Genomic DNA, 20,191 nt, shown 5'->3' on the forward strand with positions numbered 1-20,191 from the left:
CATTCAATGTAATGGACACACTGCAAAAAGGATGAAATCTTATAATTTAAAGAGGAACTGAGCAACTTTTTTTTTTTACAATTTTCACACTGACTGTTTAACTATGCCATTACTGAGTTGGTAAGGGAAGGCAATGAATTTGTCTTATGGATCAGCTTGTTGAAAGTCCACCAGACTACTCCCAGAGAATCAGTAGGGAATCAGGCTCACCGGACTAACAAGCCCTGATCTCCCCCATCTGAAGCTGATTCCATCTGCGTGACTGGGCCTCAGTATAACCAGGGCAGAGACAATCTCCAACACGCTGATCCCAGTGTCTCCCCTGTGTCTCCCTCTGCCTTGTTCGTGCTTTATGTTGTCTGTTTGAGTGTACCATACAGGAGCATTTGTGTGACCTGGACTGCTCGTCTGCAGGAGAGCTGGGAGGTTCTCATAACCGTGCACAAAAGTGTAGGACTTGTGAAGGAGCAATGTCAAACTGCACTGAGTTCTACACACAGCAGAACCAGAGGGGACCCATTTTCAGTGCAGCTCTTAACCCCATTGATTTCCCTGTACCAAAATAAACTGTGTTCCTTTTTCTCTACCCTCTGTGTCCATCGTTTCCATTCCCCACTCTGTTGTGACATCATTGAAAATATGAAAACAGCTTTTGTCCAATGTTTTTTACTTGAAGCTGACTGGAAAATGACCAGCAGTACAGAAAAGTACAGCAAGTACAGGTAATGACCAGAAGTACAGGTTCATGAATATTCTACATGGAAGCTCCCATTTTAAATTTCTGTATTTTTTTTTTAATCTATATTCCTTGTGTCTTGAGACCCATCAGGGGCATTCTGAGATTTCCCTTTTCACTCTGAAATCCACGAAATGTTCATTTTCTTAAGCCAGTCAGATGCTTACCCTCCCAACATCCCCAATGCTAAGGACAGCCTGGTCTGGATCTTCAGGGTTGCTCCAGTAGTCCAGGCAGACAGGTGTGTGGTTCAGACCCTGGACTTTGTACTGACAGTTAAACTCCTGCTTGGACAGCAGGTCGTAGAAGCACACCTCCTTGCTGCTGAAGGCCACTGCAATCTTGTACAGGACAGGAAGAAAGAAAAAGTCAAAAGGCTGGAATAGAAATCGTCGTTTGTGAAAAGTAGTCCCTCTGTCATCAGGGAATCCGAGATCTTTCAATATGGAACAGCCTTGGAGCTATATTTGCACACCTGAGTAGGCATTTGCATGTCTTTTCAGCATTGAGGAATGCAAACAAGAACAAAATACTCATGGCCAAATGTACAGTACACTAAAGATACACTTACATACTATCTCACTGTGAATCAATTTAAGATCAGTATAAGAAATGATATAAGGCATAGGACGGCCCAGTATAATAAGGTCACCGTCACCTGAACACAAACATAAAATAAAAGACAAGCAGTCCTTTTCATTCTTTTCTGACAAGTTATATGTAGTTATTCATCACCTCACAAGTTATATGTAGTTATACATTACCTAACAACAGAGGTTCAAACTGTTGGTTCCAGAACAGGACATATCAGGTGTCTTTTTAGCAGATTCTCATTCACTTTACATGCATAAAAAGTTGCCGGGCAGGTTTAGAAAAAGCAAAAAAAAAAGCTTCTGCGGCTATGATAAAGACAAGGGGTAGTTATTTTGATTAAACTTGTTCATAAACATTCACGTTCGTTAAATTGCACCCATATTATACGTTGCATTACAAGACCCCCATATTTATAATTTATGGCCTGAAATTTATGGCCTGTGAACAATTTACGTTGTAGCGTTTACAGGCAATAAGGCTGGTGTTCATCTGCATAGGCCTGCCTCTAAGCATAGCAAGGCGAGGTTCCACTCGCTGTTGAGATCGTGTATGACAGGCGCCCGGGGACCTGTGTGTGGGGACGGTGCTGTGCTCAGTGGCACCTCAGTGGCACCTTGGCGGATCGGGATTCCTTAACCGCTAGGCCACCACTGCCCCATGGTGACTTTAAGTCGATGCGTAAGTTATACAGAGTTGGCATAACACCGCCGAGTTTGGGTGACCTAGAGTTGTCTGGGTTTTTGAAGTGATTAAAAATTCATCACGTCATGGGCTTCCTACACGCTTATTCGTGCTTGTAATGCAACGACGTAAAACCCATCCCAACCCATTCGCACACGTGGAATCTTCGGTAACCGCTAATATACTCTGTGTCCCTGTGTCCCACAACAAAGAAAGCCTAGACACGAGTCTCAGGACCAGACAACACACTAAACTCAATGATGATAAGAACTTCTACCTTGTGTACATTGGGGAGAACCACCATTGCAGTCGCCCATAAGTCTTTGGGTCTGACGGAATCATTGGACAGACGAAGGCTCTTGACGAGGTCCAATTTATCAGACCAAATTCCCAGAATGGCGTCTTTGCTGAGGCTGAGGTAGCTCCCACTGCTGGGTAAGTGTGTAATCTGCTGGATGGGCTTCCTGTGTGGGACAGGCAGCATTCGGGGGGGTCTCCAGCGGGGCACGGCGGCCGCCCGGGCGTGTTCCTCCTTTTCGCTCAGCTCCAGCAGTAGGAAGGAAGCAAGGCGCGGCCAGTCTAGCCAACCCTCCCGCGAAACATCCACATTGTCAAACAGATGGCCGAACTCCTCCTGAGAGCCGCGGCCCACCATCGACCATGCCTTCTCCACAAACTCTGCCCTGCCCATCCTCACGGCTTCCTCCGTGTCCGCGGCAGTCTGTGGAAGAACACAAATGGTCAGATGGTGAGGTCCCTACTTCCAAAGTCAACTTTCAATGTGAAAGAAATGTGAGCAAGTTGACCAGATTTCCGGAGTTGTCTCCGATTTATGGAAACAGCCTGAGGCTGGACTCACAAGTTCCCAAAGGAAGTCTGAGAAGTGAAGATCTTCCATCTCGAAGACTTGCAAACAACTGTTGAGTAATTAAATTGTCCTCTCACCGCTTAGAGGCAAGAAATCAATTGTCTCGCAAAAAAAAGGCAGGCCCATTTATTTAAATGTCTATTACAATTCTTTGGTTGCTTTAAGCGAAAATCAATTTAACACTGAAAGCCAGCCATCTGATAACCGGGGTGCTTAAGAATGGCAAGCGAATGCTGAGACCAGCAAAGGATCTCCCCAGGTATCTACTTCTCAGAATTGCTCGATCTGCCAGAACTTAACTTGTAAACGACAGAGCAGAATGAAAAGAAAAAAAAAAGAAGAGGCAGATTAATGCTCTCGGTGAGGATCGCAAAGCAAAAATGAGTGGATGGGCGAAGGGGGAATAAAAATCAATAACCCCTCATGCCCTTGCTGGGGGTATTAACACACACAACACACTCCAGAGAGGATGCAGACTGGGACATCACTTGTGGCTATTATGGGCTGGAATGCTCTTCTAAAAAACCCAATCTTACCAGGAAGAGTTTCTGCAATTTCTGCAGGTCCTCCACTCTCAGTCGGCTCTCTAATAGCTCTGTTTCCATATTGGTTTCCATGGTTTCTGCTGCTGTCAGTCAGCCAGTCAGCAGGCCAGCCTGTAAATGAAATGATGATCGTTGGTGGGGCTTCTGTACCAGGAGCAGGACGTATGTCACCATGTAAAGTCGGTACCCACGTTGTTATGAGTTCTTTTCATGTGAATTGTGGACACCAGACTCATTTACAAAGTGACCTTAAGCTGCTCTGAAGCTGCTAATCAAGCGTATCTGCCCTCCAGTTTCGGTGCCGGATTAATTTGTTCAGATACGATCAGTTATGGACTCATTAATTCTTAAGTTTCAAGTATTTCTTCTGTGGTGAGGTGAGGTTGTTCTGTAGTGTAAGTGAAGGGCAACTTCATGGCAACGTGAACCAGTTCCACTCCAAGAACTGTGATGCCACGATTGCCCTGGTTGAGCCAGGTGCTGCCAGTTCACGAGTGCCTGGTCCCAATCACCCACAGGGCCTGCCTTTTCGGTGCGGGTGATTGGGACTCTTCATATAAAGTGAAGTGATTGTCATTGTGATACACTACAGCACAGCAAACGGTTGCACAACGAAATGTGTCCTCTGCATTTAACAGTCCTCACCCGAGGAACAGTGTGTGGGAACTGTGCTTCGCTCGGTGGCACCTTGTCGGATCGAGATTCGCACCTCATATGCTTTGTTTGCCCCAGTTCCCTGTCATTGATGAAGTGGATATATTGTTTTGCTCTGTGTTGTGCCAGCTCGTTTTTTTCAATGTTTTCCATGTTAATAAAATGTACTTTATTCAAAAATGGCGAACATGTGTAAGGTTCCTGGCAAGACCAGGTCTGTCACAGCAGGGGAGACCATGAGGGCAGGTCAAGACAGAAAAAACACATTCTGATTGGTCGGTGACAACTTCCTGTGGCCCAAAAGTATAAGGTATTGTTCACTTGTAGTCGGGGACTGGCATTTTCTTTTCTATCGCAAGCTGAGGGATATTTTCCCATCAGTAACTGAGTCTTTCCCATTTTATCTATTTTTCTCATGGCTTCTCTCTCTTTCTCTCTCCCTTTACATTCTCCCTTACATTCTCCCCAGTTTTTACACAGGGTTTACAGAGAGGCATCTGTACAATGTTCCAGTTGAATTCAGTTTTCGTATATAAAATACTGCATATACATAAAAGGCTACATCACATTATAGTATTATGGCTTAAGATCTGGGTCTGAATTATCATTGGAGTGAACTCACCTTTAGCTGACTCTGTACACCTAAAATGCTTTTCCCTTTTTTAAATCTTTTCCCAGCCATGTGAACAAATCAGTACGATTAGGGACAAAGTGTGTCTTTTGGGGGTATGAAAAAAAAACCTGTAATTATTATGGCTGGAAGACATTAAAATGTATTAGACCTAAAATTCACTTTTTCTAGTACCTATTGCACCTATAAAAAAAAAGTAATTATGCTAGTTGTGTATCATTGTACATTATATTAAATTATTAAATTGCATATTACCATGGTAACACACAGTTTAAGTGGATAAAAATGAGCCACCTTATTTACTTAGGACAGAAAATAATACCTTATCCCTTGATATATATTACATTCTACCTACCACCATTAAAGCAGTTTGGCAATTTCAAAGTCCCAAGCAAGAGTTTTATAACAAAATGCTTTGCTAGGCATAATAACACAAATTAATTTTGTTCTTTAATTGCTGCAGAATGAGCCACTTAGACAATTAGACCTTACCCATCAGACAGTGGCTTCTGGTTTACATCTGTCTGCTGAGTCCACTTCATGGAATTTTAGCTTAATGTCGCTTCGTCCTTTTCCCGGAATAAGTACAAATAGAGACAGACCTTCAAACACTCGAAATGATGTGTCCCATTTCACGGCGTTCACAGAGAATGAAGAGTGAACGAGAGCGAGCGAGTGTGACGCACGGAGGCAGGAAAGTTTAAGGCGAAGCTGTTAAGAGTGGAGGAGGCCACACAGAAAACCACATTGTGTTTTTATTAGGCCCCCAAGCCCCGGGGTATGTCTCCAGGCAACCGGAGACCAAGAGACGGTTGTGTTTGTCTGGACGGGCTGTTGCTCTGTTCACTGCTTGGATTGGAAAGGAGCTTATCTTAGCCCTAAGCGCTAAAATGTGTTTTTAGTCTCTTACCCCTTGCAGCATGCACGCACACACACACACACACACACACACACAATCCAGAATGGGTTTTTAATAAGAATTTTTCAGAAAATACCACATATAAACAGTGAATCTCTTTAGTCTTCTATCGCTCATCAAGAAGTGCTGTTCATCAGATGTACGTCTGTCCCATTCTCGTGAACAATTAAGGCTCATCAAAGATGATCTTATTACATTTTTATGTCATCACCTACCACATTTCTTGTGGTACAAGCAATTAATTAGAATCCTTGACTAATTCGTTAGAATTTTGTGTTTTTTTGTTAAAGACTATGCACCAGAAACACACCAAAATTGAAATAATTAGATTTTTGCAGGAAATGTACCTGAATCTGCTTTCCAGAGGTTCTAATTATAGATTATTTTTTAATCCTAATTATAATTTGTGAATTTCTGATGACCAATTCTCAGTAGTGACACTGACATGGCCCCTGATGGAAGCAGTCAGCACATCTTGCCAGAAGAGGTCCTCGAATCAATGCAAATAAACAGAATATGACGAAAGTCATCCCTAATCTGCCGCACGTCTGTACATGGCACTTGCACCTAATAAATTGGCCTCTGTGTGTCTGTTGGTCCAGAGTGAAATTTTCTTAATTGCTTGCTGACTAAACCATTTCCAGAGTAGTCGGCGTGATAGTGAAATGACTATGGCTGATTTCTTCATATCGCTCAATAACCCTGAATAAATGCACATTAGCTGATTGGAACTGTTGTCAATGGAGACGGAATATGAAAATGAGATCTCAGCGTTTTAAGTACTAACTCATTATAAATTAAGACTTTATTAAACGTAATAAAATTAGCTGCGGGAAATGGAGCTGCTGGAAGAGGAGCGGCATCTAATCCTAAGGCTGTGTACTTGTCTGTGAGGAGAAAAAGAATATGATTCATACACAAATAAAAAGAAACTCGTGTTCATTTTTCTTACATCTGCAGCCCGGTTTATTTCAGACATCCTTTCAACCATTTATTGATTAAATACACACAACCCTCTCATTCTTTCAGACTGGGGTGAGGATTTACAACAACAAAAAAAACGATTATTTACAGTGTTTTCAAGGAATGTGACGCAGTGATGTCTCTTGTAAGGCTTCATGATGTCTGCGCCATCTTCAGTATTGTCCGGGAGAGAAGCCAGACTGAAGCGTGGAGGTTTGTCAGTGTCGTATGTGGCACATTTTGTGTTTTTCCAATAAGGAATCTCAGTCCGCACTCACTCATAGTGAGCCCACAGAGTGATGTTGCTTTGCCCCTGAAAAATGCTCATGATGTCTGTATCTTGGCAACAGCTCAGGAGTGTGCACCCATCTGCCAATGTACAGTCACTTTTGGCCAGTGACAGAAATTGGCCATTGCTAATTTGTTCACATAAGAAATTATGGTGAAGCTGACCATGGATGTTGCGGTCATTTATGAGGTCATTTATTTGGGAAGAATGAACAGAAAGATAAAAAAGTGTACCCCAATTTTGATGGATCTCCCAACAAAGCTAGACTTTTAAATTGCATTGTTCATACAAAGATGGAGGGAGGGGCTAAAATGCTAAAAGATCCTATGCAACAATTCTAAAGGTCTGGAGTATCAAATTGGTTTGGTGGATGAGCCTGTTGGCACTGACAAACACATTTTCTGCCCTGAAAAGATGAAACAAGATACAAAAAAAGAGAATTAGGATTTAAAGAACCAAAGGGATAGAGGACATTACAGCCATAAACCAAGCTAGTTGGTCACGTCTTTTTTTTTTATATAAAAACCTGCTATTTCATACTGATCATGTAATAAAATAAATTATGAATGTGTTTTAAAGCATATCACACATTTATTTTCTATTGCTGTGTCAAACCCTGACTTTGATCATGAATATTTAAGATAGAAAATTTAGATGAACTATTGGCAATTTTTGTTTTTTAAAACATTAACTGAAATCTGTGTGAAAGTTACAGAGAGACCTTATAATGGGACCTGGGGAAGGGAGACTTACTTTCCATCCTTAAAGTAGGTTTTTAGTGTGTCGCTGAAGCTTTTGGAGTACTTCACAAACTCTTTCTTTTGATGTTCAAGAGCCTGGAAAATACAGAGCCAGTTTGTTGCTTCTTAATTGAGCTTTTTAAGTTAGGAAATGTTATCAACTTGACAGATCTGGTAGGTAAATTAATTAGGCAATTCAGTGTGTGGCTATATATTTATTCACTCACCCTTCGATTCTGATACTGGTACTTCTTAAACACGATGTTGACTGTGTCCAGCAATTCCTTTATGGCGCTAGCAATGTCTCTGTGGAATCCAATTAACAGTGGTCAGGCAGGCACACACACACACACACACCTTACCCTAGAGCGCTCTCCTCAGTTCATTTGCAATTCCACAAACTTCAGTGAAATTCAGTTTTGTAATTCCAACTTTGCCCAGATTAGTTTTCCTGCATTAGCTATTAAGTATTAAAAAGGGGACATAAGAACTAAACCTGAGCTGTGAAAACCCACGAGCAGAATGCTGTGTGTTTGTTTGCATGTGTGAGAAGGTTGAGGTCACACTGAACAAACTGAGCGCTGAGCATTTCACACCAGCCATACCACATTATTTAAACAAACAATTTCATGCCACTAAAGAGCCAAGACAAGTTATCTTGCTTATCAGTTTGTCAGCTCACCTAAATGAAAATAAGTTGCCTATATTTTTTAATAAAGGAACGCCTGTTTATCGCTGGACAGCTGGATAGATGAGAAGCCAACAGTGGCAAGAAATGAGAGGCGCAAAGCGAGAAATTGCAATGAAAAGCATGACATGAAAGTATAAAACAACCTAACAACAGCAGCTCATGCTCTGTAATGTATACAAGGTGTGTAATCGTAACGTGGTGAAAACATTATGTTGTGTGGCATTTTAAAGTGGTTTGAGCATAGTAAATGGTGAACGTTTCCACATGCTGACTGTAAGAAGTTGACTTGCAGCATTTGTGTAGATGCCTGATGGGAAGTGCACTTGGGACAGAGAGTGTGCTTGTGATTGCTCACTTGATGGTCTGCAGGAAGCGTACTCTATCTTTGATCTCGTCCGGGATTTTGCTCAGGATGTGTTTCAGGGCACGTGCTCGCTCGTGCAGATCCTGGAACTCTGGCTCCGGCCTGTCAATCGTGTACTCTGTAGGACACACCCACATTAACAAACACTGTTACAAAATATTCCTTTAAAATAAACCAAGCAAAAAATAATTAAACACACCCCAAATGAATAAAAAAGCCACACACTTTAGTCTTTAACAATGATGATGACCTCACAGTCACAGGTTCAAATCTCACTTCCTAACACTGTGTCACTTAACCTTAAGGTGCACTAGGGTGACAATCCCTGTAACTTTAGCTATGATAAATACCATGACAATTTATTTAAAAAAAAATAGGTATGTTACTGGCAGGTTACTATGGTTACATTGATTAGTTAATCATAGAAGTGCTTGAATTTAGAACAGTGTTTAAATGTGACAGGTACTACCTCTGAATTACACAGCCAATAAGAATGAGACAGTGGTATTATATTAAATTATATCTAATATATCATTTAAAATATATCTCTATGATGGATGCTGTGCAAGTGGCAGGATTCATTACAGCCTTTAAAACATATATACACAATACCCACATGAACACAGCACCCCCCCTGGAGCAAACCTGGCAGTAACAGTGAATGGGCAGTGATGGCATTTCAGCAGTGTCTAAATGTGCATCATGCTGTTAACGTTAATCCTGTGACACTATTCATGTGTACTTTTATTCCGTAGCATTCTTACGTAAGCATCCACTGCACATTAGCGTAAGATGAATGGCAATTTGTTATTTCTGATATCACACAATTTGTCTGATTTTCTTGTTTTAAGGCCAGTACTATAAGCAAACTGGATTGTGTTACGACATTTCAAAAAAACCAAAGAGCTCCACAAACACCATGCATTACTCAATCTTAAATTATCTCACTTACACATCCCTGCACAAACACTTTTGCAGAATCACCCAATAAACACTCACTCACTCTCCCTATCAGTCACCAATCTGCCTCTAAACCCATCATACACACCGATGTTGGTGGGAAGGGAAGGATTACAGTCAAAAAAAGAGAGAAAAGATGGGATTAGAGAGCGAGCAGGGCAGCCCTGGATTAATGTTGGAGGTAAATTTAGAATTCAAATAGCAGGCACAGCTCCCATTCTCGGTGTGTGTCTCAGAATTCATTAGAAGCATAAATCTGAAGCAAGAAAAAAGGGGGAAAGGAGGAAAAAGTGCATGCGGAGGAGAGAAAATTAAATTATGTGGCGAGTGAAAAAAAAAAAAACAGCAAGTGCATTTGAACTGTCATCTGTGGTAAAACGGCACCATCTAGGTGCGGGACAGCGTACTGCGGGATTTTGGGGCGGTGGGTCACAGCGGGCAGTGTGAAGTGAAGGTGCTCTTCTCACAGCCCACCAGCCTACAAACAAGCCCTCCGGTGCGGTCGATTAGCACACAGACAGAGCCGGGGACGAGGCACAAACGTCGGATGCCTGGGGTGCAGCAACGCACAAAATCAAGCATACCCGGAGGGATGGTGGGTGGGCTGCAGCGATAAGGGAGCTCTTCCGACAGCACCACACACACACACACACACACACGGACACACACCTTCCACATCGTCTGCAGCCATGCGGAGTAAGGACTCGGTGAAGTTCACCTCCACGTTCTGTTTCTCCAAGATTTTGAGGATGACGTCTTGTGTGAGGCCCGGGTTCTCTTTTTCAGCCTGAGAAGGGCGAAGTTGGAGACTGATTAACGCAACACGCACACGCAAACCAAATTCTTATGCATACATGCATGCACACGGACAAAGCGACAGACATCCACACCCAGAGATAAAACTGAATGACAGGCAGGACAGATAGTCAGACAAACAAAGGTGCACAGAGAGGGAGACAGAATGACAGGGAACCAGATAAGTTTGCATCCATTAAAAGACAAAGAGACATTGTGCTGGAAGGTCTGAGCAATTCATGAAAATATTCACTGCATTATTACAATAACACCAGAATGTAATGAGCGGAAGGTAAATAAATAAATAAATCAAAACTAGGCTCCCATTATTCGAACAGACAGCGTAAGCACGGTGGAACATTTTGTCCTGTTTGTGCTGATTGTTCTGCCACGTTCTGTTCCAGCTCCCCTCGCATCACCTCCCGTTATCCAAGACACAGATCTAAAGTCTATGAATGATTAGTATTCTCCGCAGCAACATCTTTGCTCCTGCAGCGCCTCCGCTGCCTCTATCCAGCATTTGTGCTGCTCAAGCTCTGTGACACAGCAGGTCAGAAAAGGTCACGCCCAGGCTCATTTTGAACGAGAACGTAAACAAAAACAGTAATTAAAAAACCTGGCACTGTGTCAAAGCCGTCAAAACAGTCAACAATGCGAGGATCCGACTTTGAGTCCAGGCAGTTGTTTTTATCCATAATTAAATTATAGCGTTTTTAATGACATCAGATAACTGCTGCAGGACTAGAGCCTTGGTTCTCAAACTGTGGTACTCCTGCTCCATCAAGTGGTGGACCAGGAGACTCTGAGATTTATTGTTATTGTTATTCTCTTACTCATTAGACGAGAAACCTAGAAGTCTACTGCTTTCACCCAGTCATATATGTCTGTGAAATTACACACACACATTGGTTTTTCAATTGCTGCAGTCCATAAATTGTGAAAATGATACATAATACAGCCACTCCTCCACATGGTATTTATTAAGCTTAAAGGCACTTTATTAATTTACATTAAATCATTCCCTGTCTATCTTTTTGGATTTTTTTTGTCACATATTGTCAAAAGCACAGGAAGTGATAGAGCAGCTGTATTTTGGGGTTGTTCTGGTTCCATGTTCTGGGTTTCATCCTGTGTGCACCTGTAGTCATGTTAATAAATGAATCCTCATTGTGTCTAGTCCTACTAGTTGTGGCCTAGTGGGCAAGGAAACGGATCGGAAGGTTGCCGGTTCAAATCCTGAACTGCCAAGGTGCCACTGAAGTCCCACTGAGCAAAAGTACCCACATACTGCTCTCCGCTCACCAACAGAAATGGGTTCAAATCAGAGAGGACACATTTCGTTGTGTGCACCCCGTGCTGTGCTGCAGTGTTTCACATTCACAATCCCTTCACTTTCACTCCTTTTACCATGATCCGTGAATGTGTCCTTTCTTCCCTGCCCTGACGAACAACTTGCAAAAGATGTTAAAATTAGATGAATGATGACTGATGAGCATAACAACCGCCCAAGACAGGCTTGTTCTTATCATAGGTATGTCCTAACATAACATAACAGAACGAGAGGTGTCTGTTATTTAGGAGGGAATTCATCTGTAAGCAGACCAACTTCAATCTTACCTTAATAAACGCTGCTCTCAGAGTCTGTGCTGCTGACAGGTCGACTCTCTCCAGCTATGAAGAGAGAGAAAACGGAGAAGAAACAAGATTAGACATGAAAAAAATGTAATAAACACAAATTACAGATCACAAACAGTGCACAAAGTGCCAATTGTCAGAATCGTTAACTGAGATAATTATTTGTATTCTTAATTATTTCCAGGAAAAATACCAATTAAATAAAAAACCAAACCAATTCAGTGTGAAAATCTACGATCAGGGCAACTGTCTAGTCCAAGCACACATTGGGGTCTATAAGGTGTCCGTTAAGTACCATCCACAGGATCCCCGGCTTGCTCGATTACTCACCACATGGGGGGAATATTCCACAGAGAGAGAGAGAGAGAGAGATGGTGATGGGGGATAGACAAGAGTGAAAAGGGAAGAACACCACAAGGGAGAGAGGAATAGATGAGTCTACCTCACGGGAGCATTTTCAGAGGCTGTGGACGACAGGACGCTAAATAAAAACACGGACTCACAAACTCTCCGGTGGGAGCGGCTTTTCCCTCTAATTAGCCGAGCGCATCATTAATTATCACCAGGCCAAATGTGTGCGTGTAAGAGGAAGAGAGAGAGAGTCTATATTCATGTTTCAGCTACAAATATGTGTGCAAATATATGGGGACTGTGCGGGTATATTTGTATGTGTGTGTGAACAGTTCCACATCTAGATACATGAGGTTGGCCCGTACTTTATTTGCTTGGTAAAGCTCTGGGTAGATTAATTATCCCACAGAATCTACCACACCCCAGTGCATACACCCACGTTTCACAATCCTCGACATAAACCTATTGTATCTTCAAACTTTATGAGAAACACGCAGATGACAAACAGATCTTGCCAATCCACATTTAGGTCGCTATGAAATCCATATTATTTTTGCCTAAATTCCATGTTTTCCTTCATAAACATATGAGTATGGATTGGGTGGGGAAAAAATAACCTGCCATATGACAAATCACATTTAATCACCGTTTAACAAATTGCTTGAGTATTTACTATTTGCTTTTGTAAACCATTTACATGTAAATAATACCAATTTCACAATATTACACATTCGTCATGATAATAAAATCACACTTTGAGTCAGCTGATTTATTTGCATGACCAAGAGTTTACTGTCATGAGCAGCTCACGCTAGTTTGCTTCTTTTCTCTGTTTCTGAGAACAGTTATTGACTGCAAGTGCTCGTCACATATGTGTATGTGTGTGTGCTCTGCTTCCACTATGATGCACTAGGTGACACTGCTACTAACTAGGTGAACTGCCACCTGACAGGAGTACATTACAGAATCTGCGAATCGTCCCAAGAATTAACTGAGCTCCACGTCATAAAGAGTGTATGCGAATGTAAACACACACTGCAGTGCTGGCAGATCTTCAGAATGGTGATAAACGGCCTTTAAGATGTGAAGTCATCAGCGTACGCCACTAAAGCAACTGGGAGGGTTTAGCTGGCAACAACACCCACGTTCTGCCTGTGATGAGTTCTACTACAGGGACTGGCTCGCTACATCGCATGGGATGTTCTTCATGTTCTTCTGGGGCACAGTTACTGTAAATGTCATAAAAGGGTGTAAAGCGTGCTGTCAATTCCCAACATGAATTACGGAAACCATTAAGGACTGCAGTAGACTTTAAAAGGAAACCACTTGACATTCCAGGAATCCATCCTGACATTTTCCGGTACACTGGACCGGGACTTCATGTTGCCCTGTGTTGTCTCTGATTGCCGTCAGATGTTACTATCAGGTCATTGTCATTTATGTCTTGTTCCCATGCATAATGTGTTCTTATGTTTTTGCACCGTTTATGTTGAGTCGTTCTTGCCGGCGCTGGCTCGGTCCTGACAGCCTGGTTCATGACAGGTTCATCGGAATGACTTTGAATGATTGACAGGATGTCACAACAGGGCACAAACACAGAAGCCCCATATTAGACATTAGTTTCCTTCTGGCATCCTAAGATGCACTAAGATGGCCAGGCAGGTTGTGGGATTGAATCCCAAACCGCCAAGGTGCCACTGAGCAAAGCACAGCCCCCACACACTGCTCCCCGGGCGCCTGTCAAGGCTGTCCACTGCTCACCAAGGGTGATGGTTAAAAGCAGAGGACATGTTTCGTTGTGTCACCGTGTGCTGTGCTGCAGTGTATCTCAATGACAATCACTTCACTTTAATAAGTGTAATAAAACTTCAAATATTGGTCTCCAAAAGTAGCCTGATGGGGCATCTTGTTAAATATAAAATGGCTGGTTAGAGCAACCAGGATTCACCAAAATCCACATCTTATTATTGTTGATCTCTGGTAACTTTTGGCTGCTGCTAAATGTATATTTAGATAAAAAAAAATAGCATTCACTCTCACTCACTCACTATACACTACCAACTAATCCATATCAGATCACTGAATTAAGTTTTATGGTATTTATTAAGTTTTGTGGGCTCACAGTGAAGAAGGTAAACGTGTCTGGCAGCATTTAAATGTCACAATTTCTGTAAATCAAAGACCTCCAACGTCATCTTATCTAATGTAGGTCTTTTACGGAGTTTAGCCTAACCGTACCTCACTAAAGACGGGGTACATTACAGCATAGAGAGTCATGGAAACCAAGGCGTTTGAATCGGCTTCATTCTTCAGCTCTTCCATTGTCATCCTTGTTGCAGCAATGGAATTGGAAGGAGCAGCGGCGGAGGCCGGAGGAAGGCGGCTGCCTTTATGGAAGGAACCAGACGATCGCTGTGGAGATAAGAGCAGAGACCTGGGCATGAGCTGGTGCACAATTACCCTTCATATCATTCACAGGAGATCCAGATTAATGGACCGGGAAATTACTGTAAATGTGTCCATAAAAATGACTACATCTCTACTACAACGATACCAGACACAGGCTTTTCTTGATTATATATATGAATATATAATTATATACACAAAGAATTACCCCAATAAGGAAAATTACAGATATTCTCTCTCTATGTTGAATACTTTTAATAACAATATCCATAAATATACACTTATCAGCTACAAAACATAACACAAATAGCTGAACAGCCAAATCACATGGCAGGAACACAATGCATTTAGGCATCCAGACACGGTGGCATGGTTGTTGGTGCCGGAAAGGCTGGTATTTCAGAAACTGTTGGTATTCTGGGATTTTTGCACATAAACATGAGTGTCCGAAAAGAGAAAATCTGCAGTGAGTGGCAGTTGGACTATAACGATGATTGGTGGTGTTGAAATATGCCTTATGCCTTTTTGCTACGCTTTGTATCTGCGTTCGATTGTCGCTTCACTGGCAGTCGCACATCGCTGTTTGTCGGGATTTCATCAAACATTTATGGCAAGAAAATAACGCAAGATGCAACATTATTTGACGTTATCCGAATGTGCAGCTGACCAAGCGCCCATGTGGACCCGTTGATTTGCTCCAATTATCAGAAAAACATCCACCCTCAAGAATGCCACGAACATTCCTGGTTCAGACATCCATGTGAACGAATAATGTGAAGAGATGTAAAAAAATTTGACAGGATGCATCGTGATGTATCAATAATCAATGCATTTACATTTACATTTACAGCATGCATCGGTAATCAAATCAAACGTTAGATTAGTGAAGGTTCACATCTTTAATGACAATATCACAATACTGCTGACTCTGAAAAAATCCATCCAAGTTCATTGTAAGACTGCCATTTTACAAAATTCAGATTGCGTCTTTGTTTTTCTGCTATGAAAGCAGGAGTTTCTCAGATCACAGTTAACTGCAATACATTGATACTGGATACCAGGGTATCAATAATCTCTCACCAGTGGAAACATCACAATATATATTGCTGTATCAATTTTTGCCCCATCTCCAACGGTCACAGATATTTAACAATAAGGTTGGAAGCAGGAGTGCACAGTCTGAATGTGACGACTTTTGGTATAATTAATAAAAAAAAATTATAATTAAGCCAACATGTTACTGTGCAACAGTAATTTTGTTTTTAATATGAGTTGTGGATACCCGATATGTGACATCTGTGTGTGAAGAATTCACAGAGGGTTGTTGTATTTGTGTTAATTGGTGTTTCCGTAATGACTCTAATCACAGCTGATAAAAAGGCACAAGCTTTTAGCAATTTTGCAGAATGTGTCCCACTCCCTCACTGAATCAAGGGGCCTTTCAAAGTTCGGGTTTCACCTGTATGAACCAAAACAGTGGCAGTGATTCAGAATAAAAAGACACAAAGTGGCGCTGCGGCAGCGAATCACACTGGCTCACCTGGCCTTCTGACTCCCGACGGCCCAAACTCTGAGCCCATCTTATCTCGGTGACATTCAGCCACGTCACAGCTACGTCACCAAAGACAGTGCGGGCCATTGCTGTGCTCCGCGGCTGGAATTACAGGCCAGCGGCTGCTGTGAAAGTGTGTCCTTGTGCAACTTGGCATGACTCACCTTTCTCACAACAGAAGGAAGTGGGCACAACTTAATTCCCACCCACTGTATGGCTGAAAGGTCCTATGGCATGGCCCAAAGTGCAGTGCTCTTATTCCTGTCATTAATCCCTGTGTCAGTGCCATGACGGATCCTGATTAGAACCAGTCCCGCGTGTTAACGTCATTGATTGCATAGACGAAAGAAACGAGTTGGATCCAAAACAAAGATGGCGGTGTAGGCAAGTAGCAGCAACGTAAGTGAGTTTCAACAGTCCAAGAACAGCAATTATTCTGTAATTTGTACGTTATACTTAATATTGGAGAAGGATATAAGAGGACACCTTAGTGCGCGGTGAGAGTGGGGGTACCTCCGTATTGCGAGTGGGCGGAGTGTAGGATGCCAATGACGTGAAGAATGTTGAAGAAGCTCCAAAACCCAGGACACTGTAAAATCCCAGCTGATGCTTCAGGCTACTTTTGGTACAATATATATCATCTCTATGACTATATATCCTCAACATCCTGAAATATTAGCAAGTGTATTAGTAGTGTTTGTGAAAAACGGATGTGTTCAACATGATTTTTAAATTATGTTGTTTCAAGAAGGACACGTGGTGAGCCCCTGGCTTCTATTGCTGCTGATTATTTTAATAAAAGCAATAAAACACTATTTAAGCCCTCAAGTTTACGTTGGTTATTGTTTTCTTTCAATTGCTCTAAGAAAGTATTCTGGTGACTTTTTTTTTTTATTGAATGCAATTCTGACATTATTTTGCACTTATTACACTCTTTGTAATTTTGTGTTTAAGAGCAATAAACATGTATTGGAATGTTAAGAAATGTTTCTCATTCTAATATCTAAATTAGAATGTATAAATAGCTATTTTAGTCAATTACATGGAAATCATTAATCATTTGAGACAGCCCTAATCTTGATGAGCTCAAAAGGCAAGTGGACTGTAATGAAATAATCTGTTTAATAAATAGTAATTTATTAAATTACTATTTTACTACAAATTGAAATTCCTGGTTTCTTTCTACTATGACATAACAACATAAGGACCCATTTAGATGTTATTTTAGGCAGTTAAAGCACACTTTACCACGCTGTTAAAATTAAAAGCTTTATGGCCACTTGTTAGACCTTCTTTTTACACCCCTTGCACCCAGCACTCCTTTAAATAGCAGCATTGCTAACAGGAGGTCGCTCCAGCTCTTCCTATAACAACTTAGTAAATATAGAAAAAAAAAAGTTGTTTACAGGCTAATAAACAAGTAATATAGGTTATAGGACCAGCTGATGTGCACATATAATAAAAACAATGGCCTCTGGAATTGCATAAAAATAATGCAAATGATTCTTAATTTTTCTAGTACAAAGGCACATCATCATAAAAAGTGGCAACAATAAAAATATGCCAACTGATCATCCCAAATTGTCAGTATATTTGGAGCAGAACCCAAAATAAAAACTAAAATAATAAAAAAAAAAATTAAAAAGTGCATGTATTTGGTCAAAAGCATGCAAAAAATAAAAAAAACATGTAAAATTAATTATTGCTGAAAATGTGTGACTATGTAGTACTGCATCGAAGAATGTAAAACTTTATACCTACAAATATAATGTGGATGAATATCAGTGGTTCTTCTGCACCCTTGTTTGTTATTACGCTGGCTATTACTATTAGACAGTACAAATTAGCTAGCTACCTACAGAACAGTTTCAAATTTACATCTTAAAAATGGTCCCATTCTTCTGGATCGGCCAGCATGACACCTAACAGTTTTTTTTATTTTTATGGGATTTTATAGTATGGATTAGGGGTGCGTATTGGCCAAAAAAATCTCACATGATACATTGGTTACGATACGATTATATCATGATATATTGTAATATTGAAAGTGAAGTGAATGTGAAATAATTGTCATTGTGAAACACAGCACACGATGGCACAACGAAATGTGCCCTCTGCTTTTAACCATCACCCTTAGTGAGTAGTGGGCAGCCATGACAGGCACCCGGGGAGCACTGTGTGGGGACGGTGTTTTGCTCAGTGGCACCACAGTGGCACACTGGTGGTTTACGGGTTTGTTTTCTTACCCACTAGGCCACCACTGCCCCCAAAATACTGTATATATTGCGATATTCTACAGTTCACTGAAAATTTCAAAATAAAGCTGATAAACAAGATGCTGTAATCGGTCCGTCATGTCTTGCGATTTCACTCTGCCTGAAATGCAAAGCAGTAATTCAAAGTAGCGCCATCTACAGGAGTAGTCGCATGCTGATTCTCACCAGTGCTGCTAAAGAAAACGCTCAACCCGGTGGACTAAATTTGTATACAAAAATATCAATATTTGATGTCCCTGTATCGATACAATATTACCATGTAAAATATTGCGATATATTGCGCTATCGATTTTTTAACAGCTCTAGAGCCTATATTTTCCAGTAGAGTGATCCGGTAGGCCTGGTTTCAGCATCTTCTTCCTACACTTCATTTTTATCATTTAGTGATGGTTAATAACAGACTTCTTAATGACTTGATGAACTCATGTTGCATGGTGATGAAGCAATAATACAGGACGAGATACCAATGTCGAAGTGTATTACACCTTTGGGTGTTATAAAGTTCATCTTTTGGGATAAAGTTCATCTGTTTTTACTGTCCATGTAAAAAAACATAACGCCTGCGTCGATACGTCACATCCGGGCGTGTTGTTGAGACCTTAATAACGACGACGCATGTGTTCAGCACCCAGATGCCTGAACAGTGCCCAGCTCCTCGCTCACGTTTTCTGTAAACATGCGCCACTTTTTATTTTATTGACGGAAAGGCAGTCTGGTCTCATGCGGGAAAGTAATAATGAACAGAGGTCCGCACAAGCTGCCCCCACGCGTGTGTCGTGGAGACCAGACGGGACAGGAGCTTTCACTGGATAGTGGGTGCCAGTCCTGACACACGAGCAGCCGGTCACTTTGCGGTCTAGGTCCCTAATATTAATAACCCGGCTAGAACAAGCTTACGGGATCCTGGATCGCTGCCTGGGTGGCTAACATTAGCCGCTCAGTCGCTCGGCCAGCTAGCCCGGAGATCAAGCAAGTTTTGCTACAGAAGCTAACATCCCGACTCGGCCAAAAAAAAAAATAACGAAATGAAAAAATCTGAACAATAATAGAGAAGAATGTATGCTAGTTATAAGGCAGCAGACAGCGGGGCACTGGTGACACCGTGCTAATCAATAACAACATAAAAGCCAGCGAGCTAAACTCTAGTAAAGTTGTGCTAACTTATTCACGAAAAAGTATCAGAAATAGGAAGAAACATAAACAGATTTTTAAAAAATGGTTTCAAAAACGTACTAACTTCTGCTCATACCTGTTCGGAACTGTCCGCGGTTGTGCCGTCGGTGTTAATTAGCTTCGACGGGGAAAACTCCTTTTAATTCTTCTCCTTTTATCGGGCTAGACAGGCAGGGAGCTAAAGACGGAAATTTTCTTGCCCACGGTGCCCGGGAGGCGTGGCCCTCTGCGAACACCAATCAGCTGTCGCGCGTCTACGTCCTGCAACGCTGACCGAAGGCGAGAGGGGGGAACAATTGTAGTCCCTGAACTCAAACTAGCATTACGAGCTGAGGGTCGTTGGAGACCAAAGAACTACATTACCCATC

General features: G+C 41.7%; 2 protein-coding genes across 8 annotated transcripts in view; both read right to left on the reverse strand.

The window, feature by feature from the left end:
• Positions 1-5,439, reverse strand: part of LOC114769782 (WD repeat-containing protein 49-like) — a 35,981-nt gene extending 30,542 nt beyond the window's left edge. For all 6 annotated transcript variants that reach the window (XR_003743253.1, XR_003743251.1, XR_003743252.1 and 3 more), the window contains exons 1-4: positions 5,202-5,439; positions 3,416-3,535; positions 2,289-2,732; positions 904-1,077 (exon numbers count right to left, since the gene is read on the reverse strand). Coding sequence is in view for 3 of the 6 variants with exons in the window: in XM_028963131.1 (XP_028818964.1) it covers positions 904-1,077; positions 2,289-2,732; positions 3,416-3,496 (699 nt within the window). In the remaining 3 variants the exon portion in view is untranslated. The remainder of the gene's footprint in view (positions 1-903; positions 1,078-2,288; positions 2,733-3,415; positions 3,536-5,201) is intronic.
• Positions 5,440-6,566: 1,127 nt separating this feature from the next.
• Positions 6,567-20,047, reverse strand: pdcd10a (programmed cell death 10a). Of its 2 annotated transcripts, none has more exons than XM_028961725.1 (8): positions 19,900-20,047; positions 14,655-14,828; positions 12,048-12,101; positions 10,305-10,422; positions 8,667-8,793; positions 7,848-7,926; positions 7,634-7,716; positions 6,567-7,286 (listed from the first exon to the last, which is right to left on the reverse strand). In XM_028961725.1, the coding sequence occupies exons 2-8, from the start codon at positions 14,742-14,744 to the stop codon at positions 7,205-7,207; spliced, it is 633 nt and encodes a 210-aa protein (XP_028817558.1). In that variant the 5' UTR covers positions 14,745-14,828; positions 19,900-20,047; the 3' UTR covers positions 6,567-7,204. The 2 variants fall into 2 exon arrangements, with proteins under 2 accessions (XP_028817558.1, XP_028817559.1); XM_028961726.1 differs by having other exon boundaries at positions 7,205-7,286; positions 19,888-20,047.
• Positions 20,048-20,191: the final 144 nt, after the last annotated feature.

This window comes from Denticeps clupeoides, chromosome 19 (genome assembly GCF_900700375.1).
Source record: "Denticeps clupeoides chromosome 19, fDenClu1.1, whole genome shotgun sequence".
Taxonomy (NCBI): domain Eukaryota; kingdom Metazoa; phylum Chordata; class Actinopteri; order Clupeiformes; family Denticipitidae; genus Denticeps; species Denticeps clupeoides.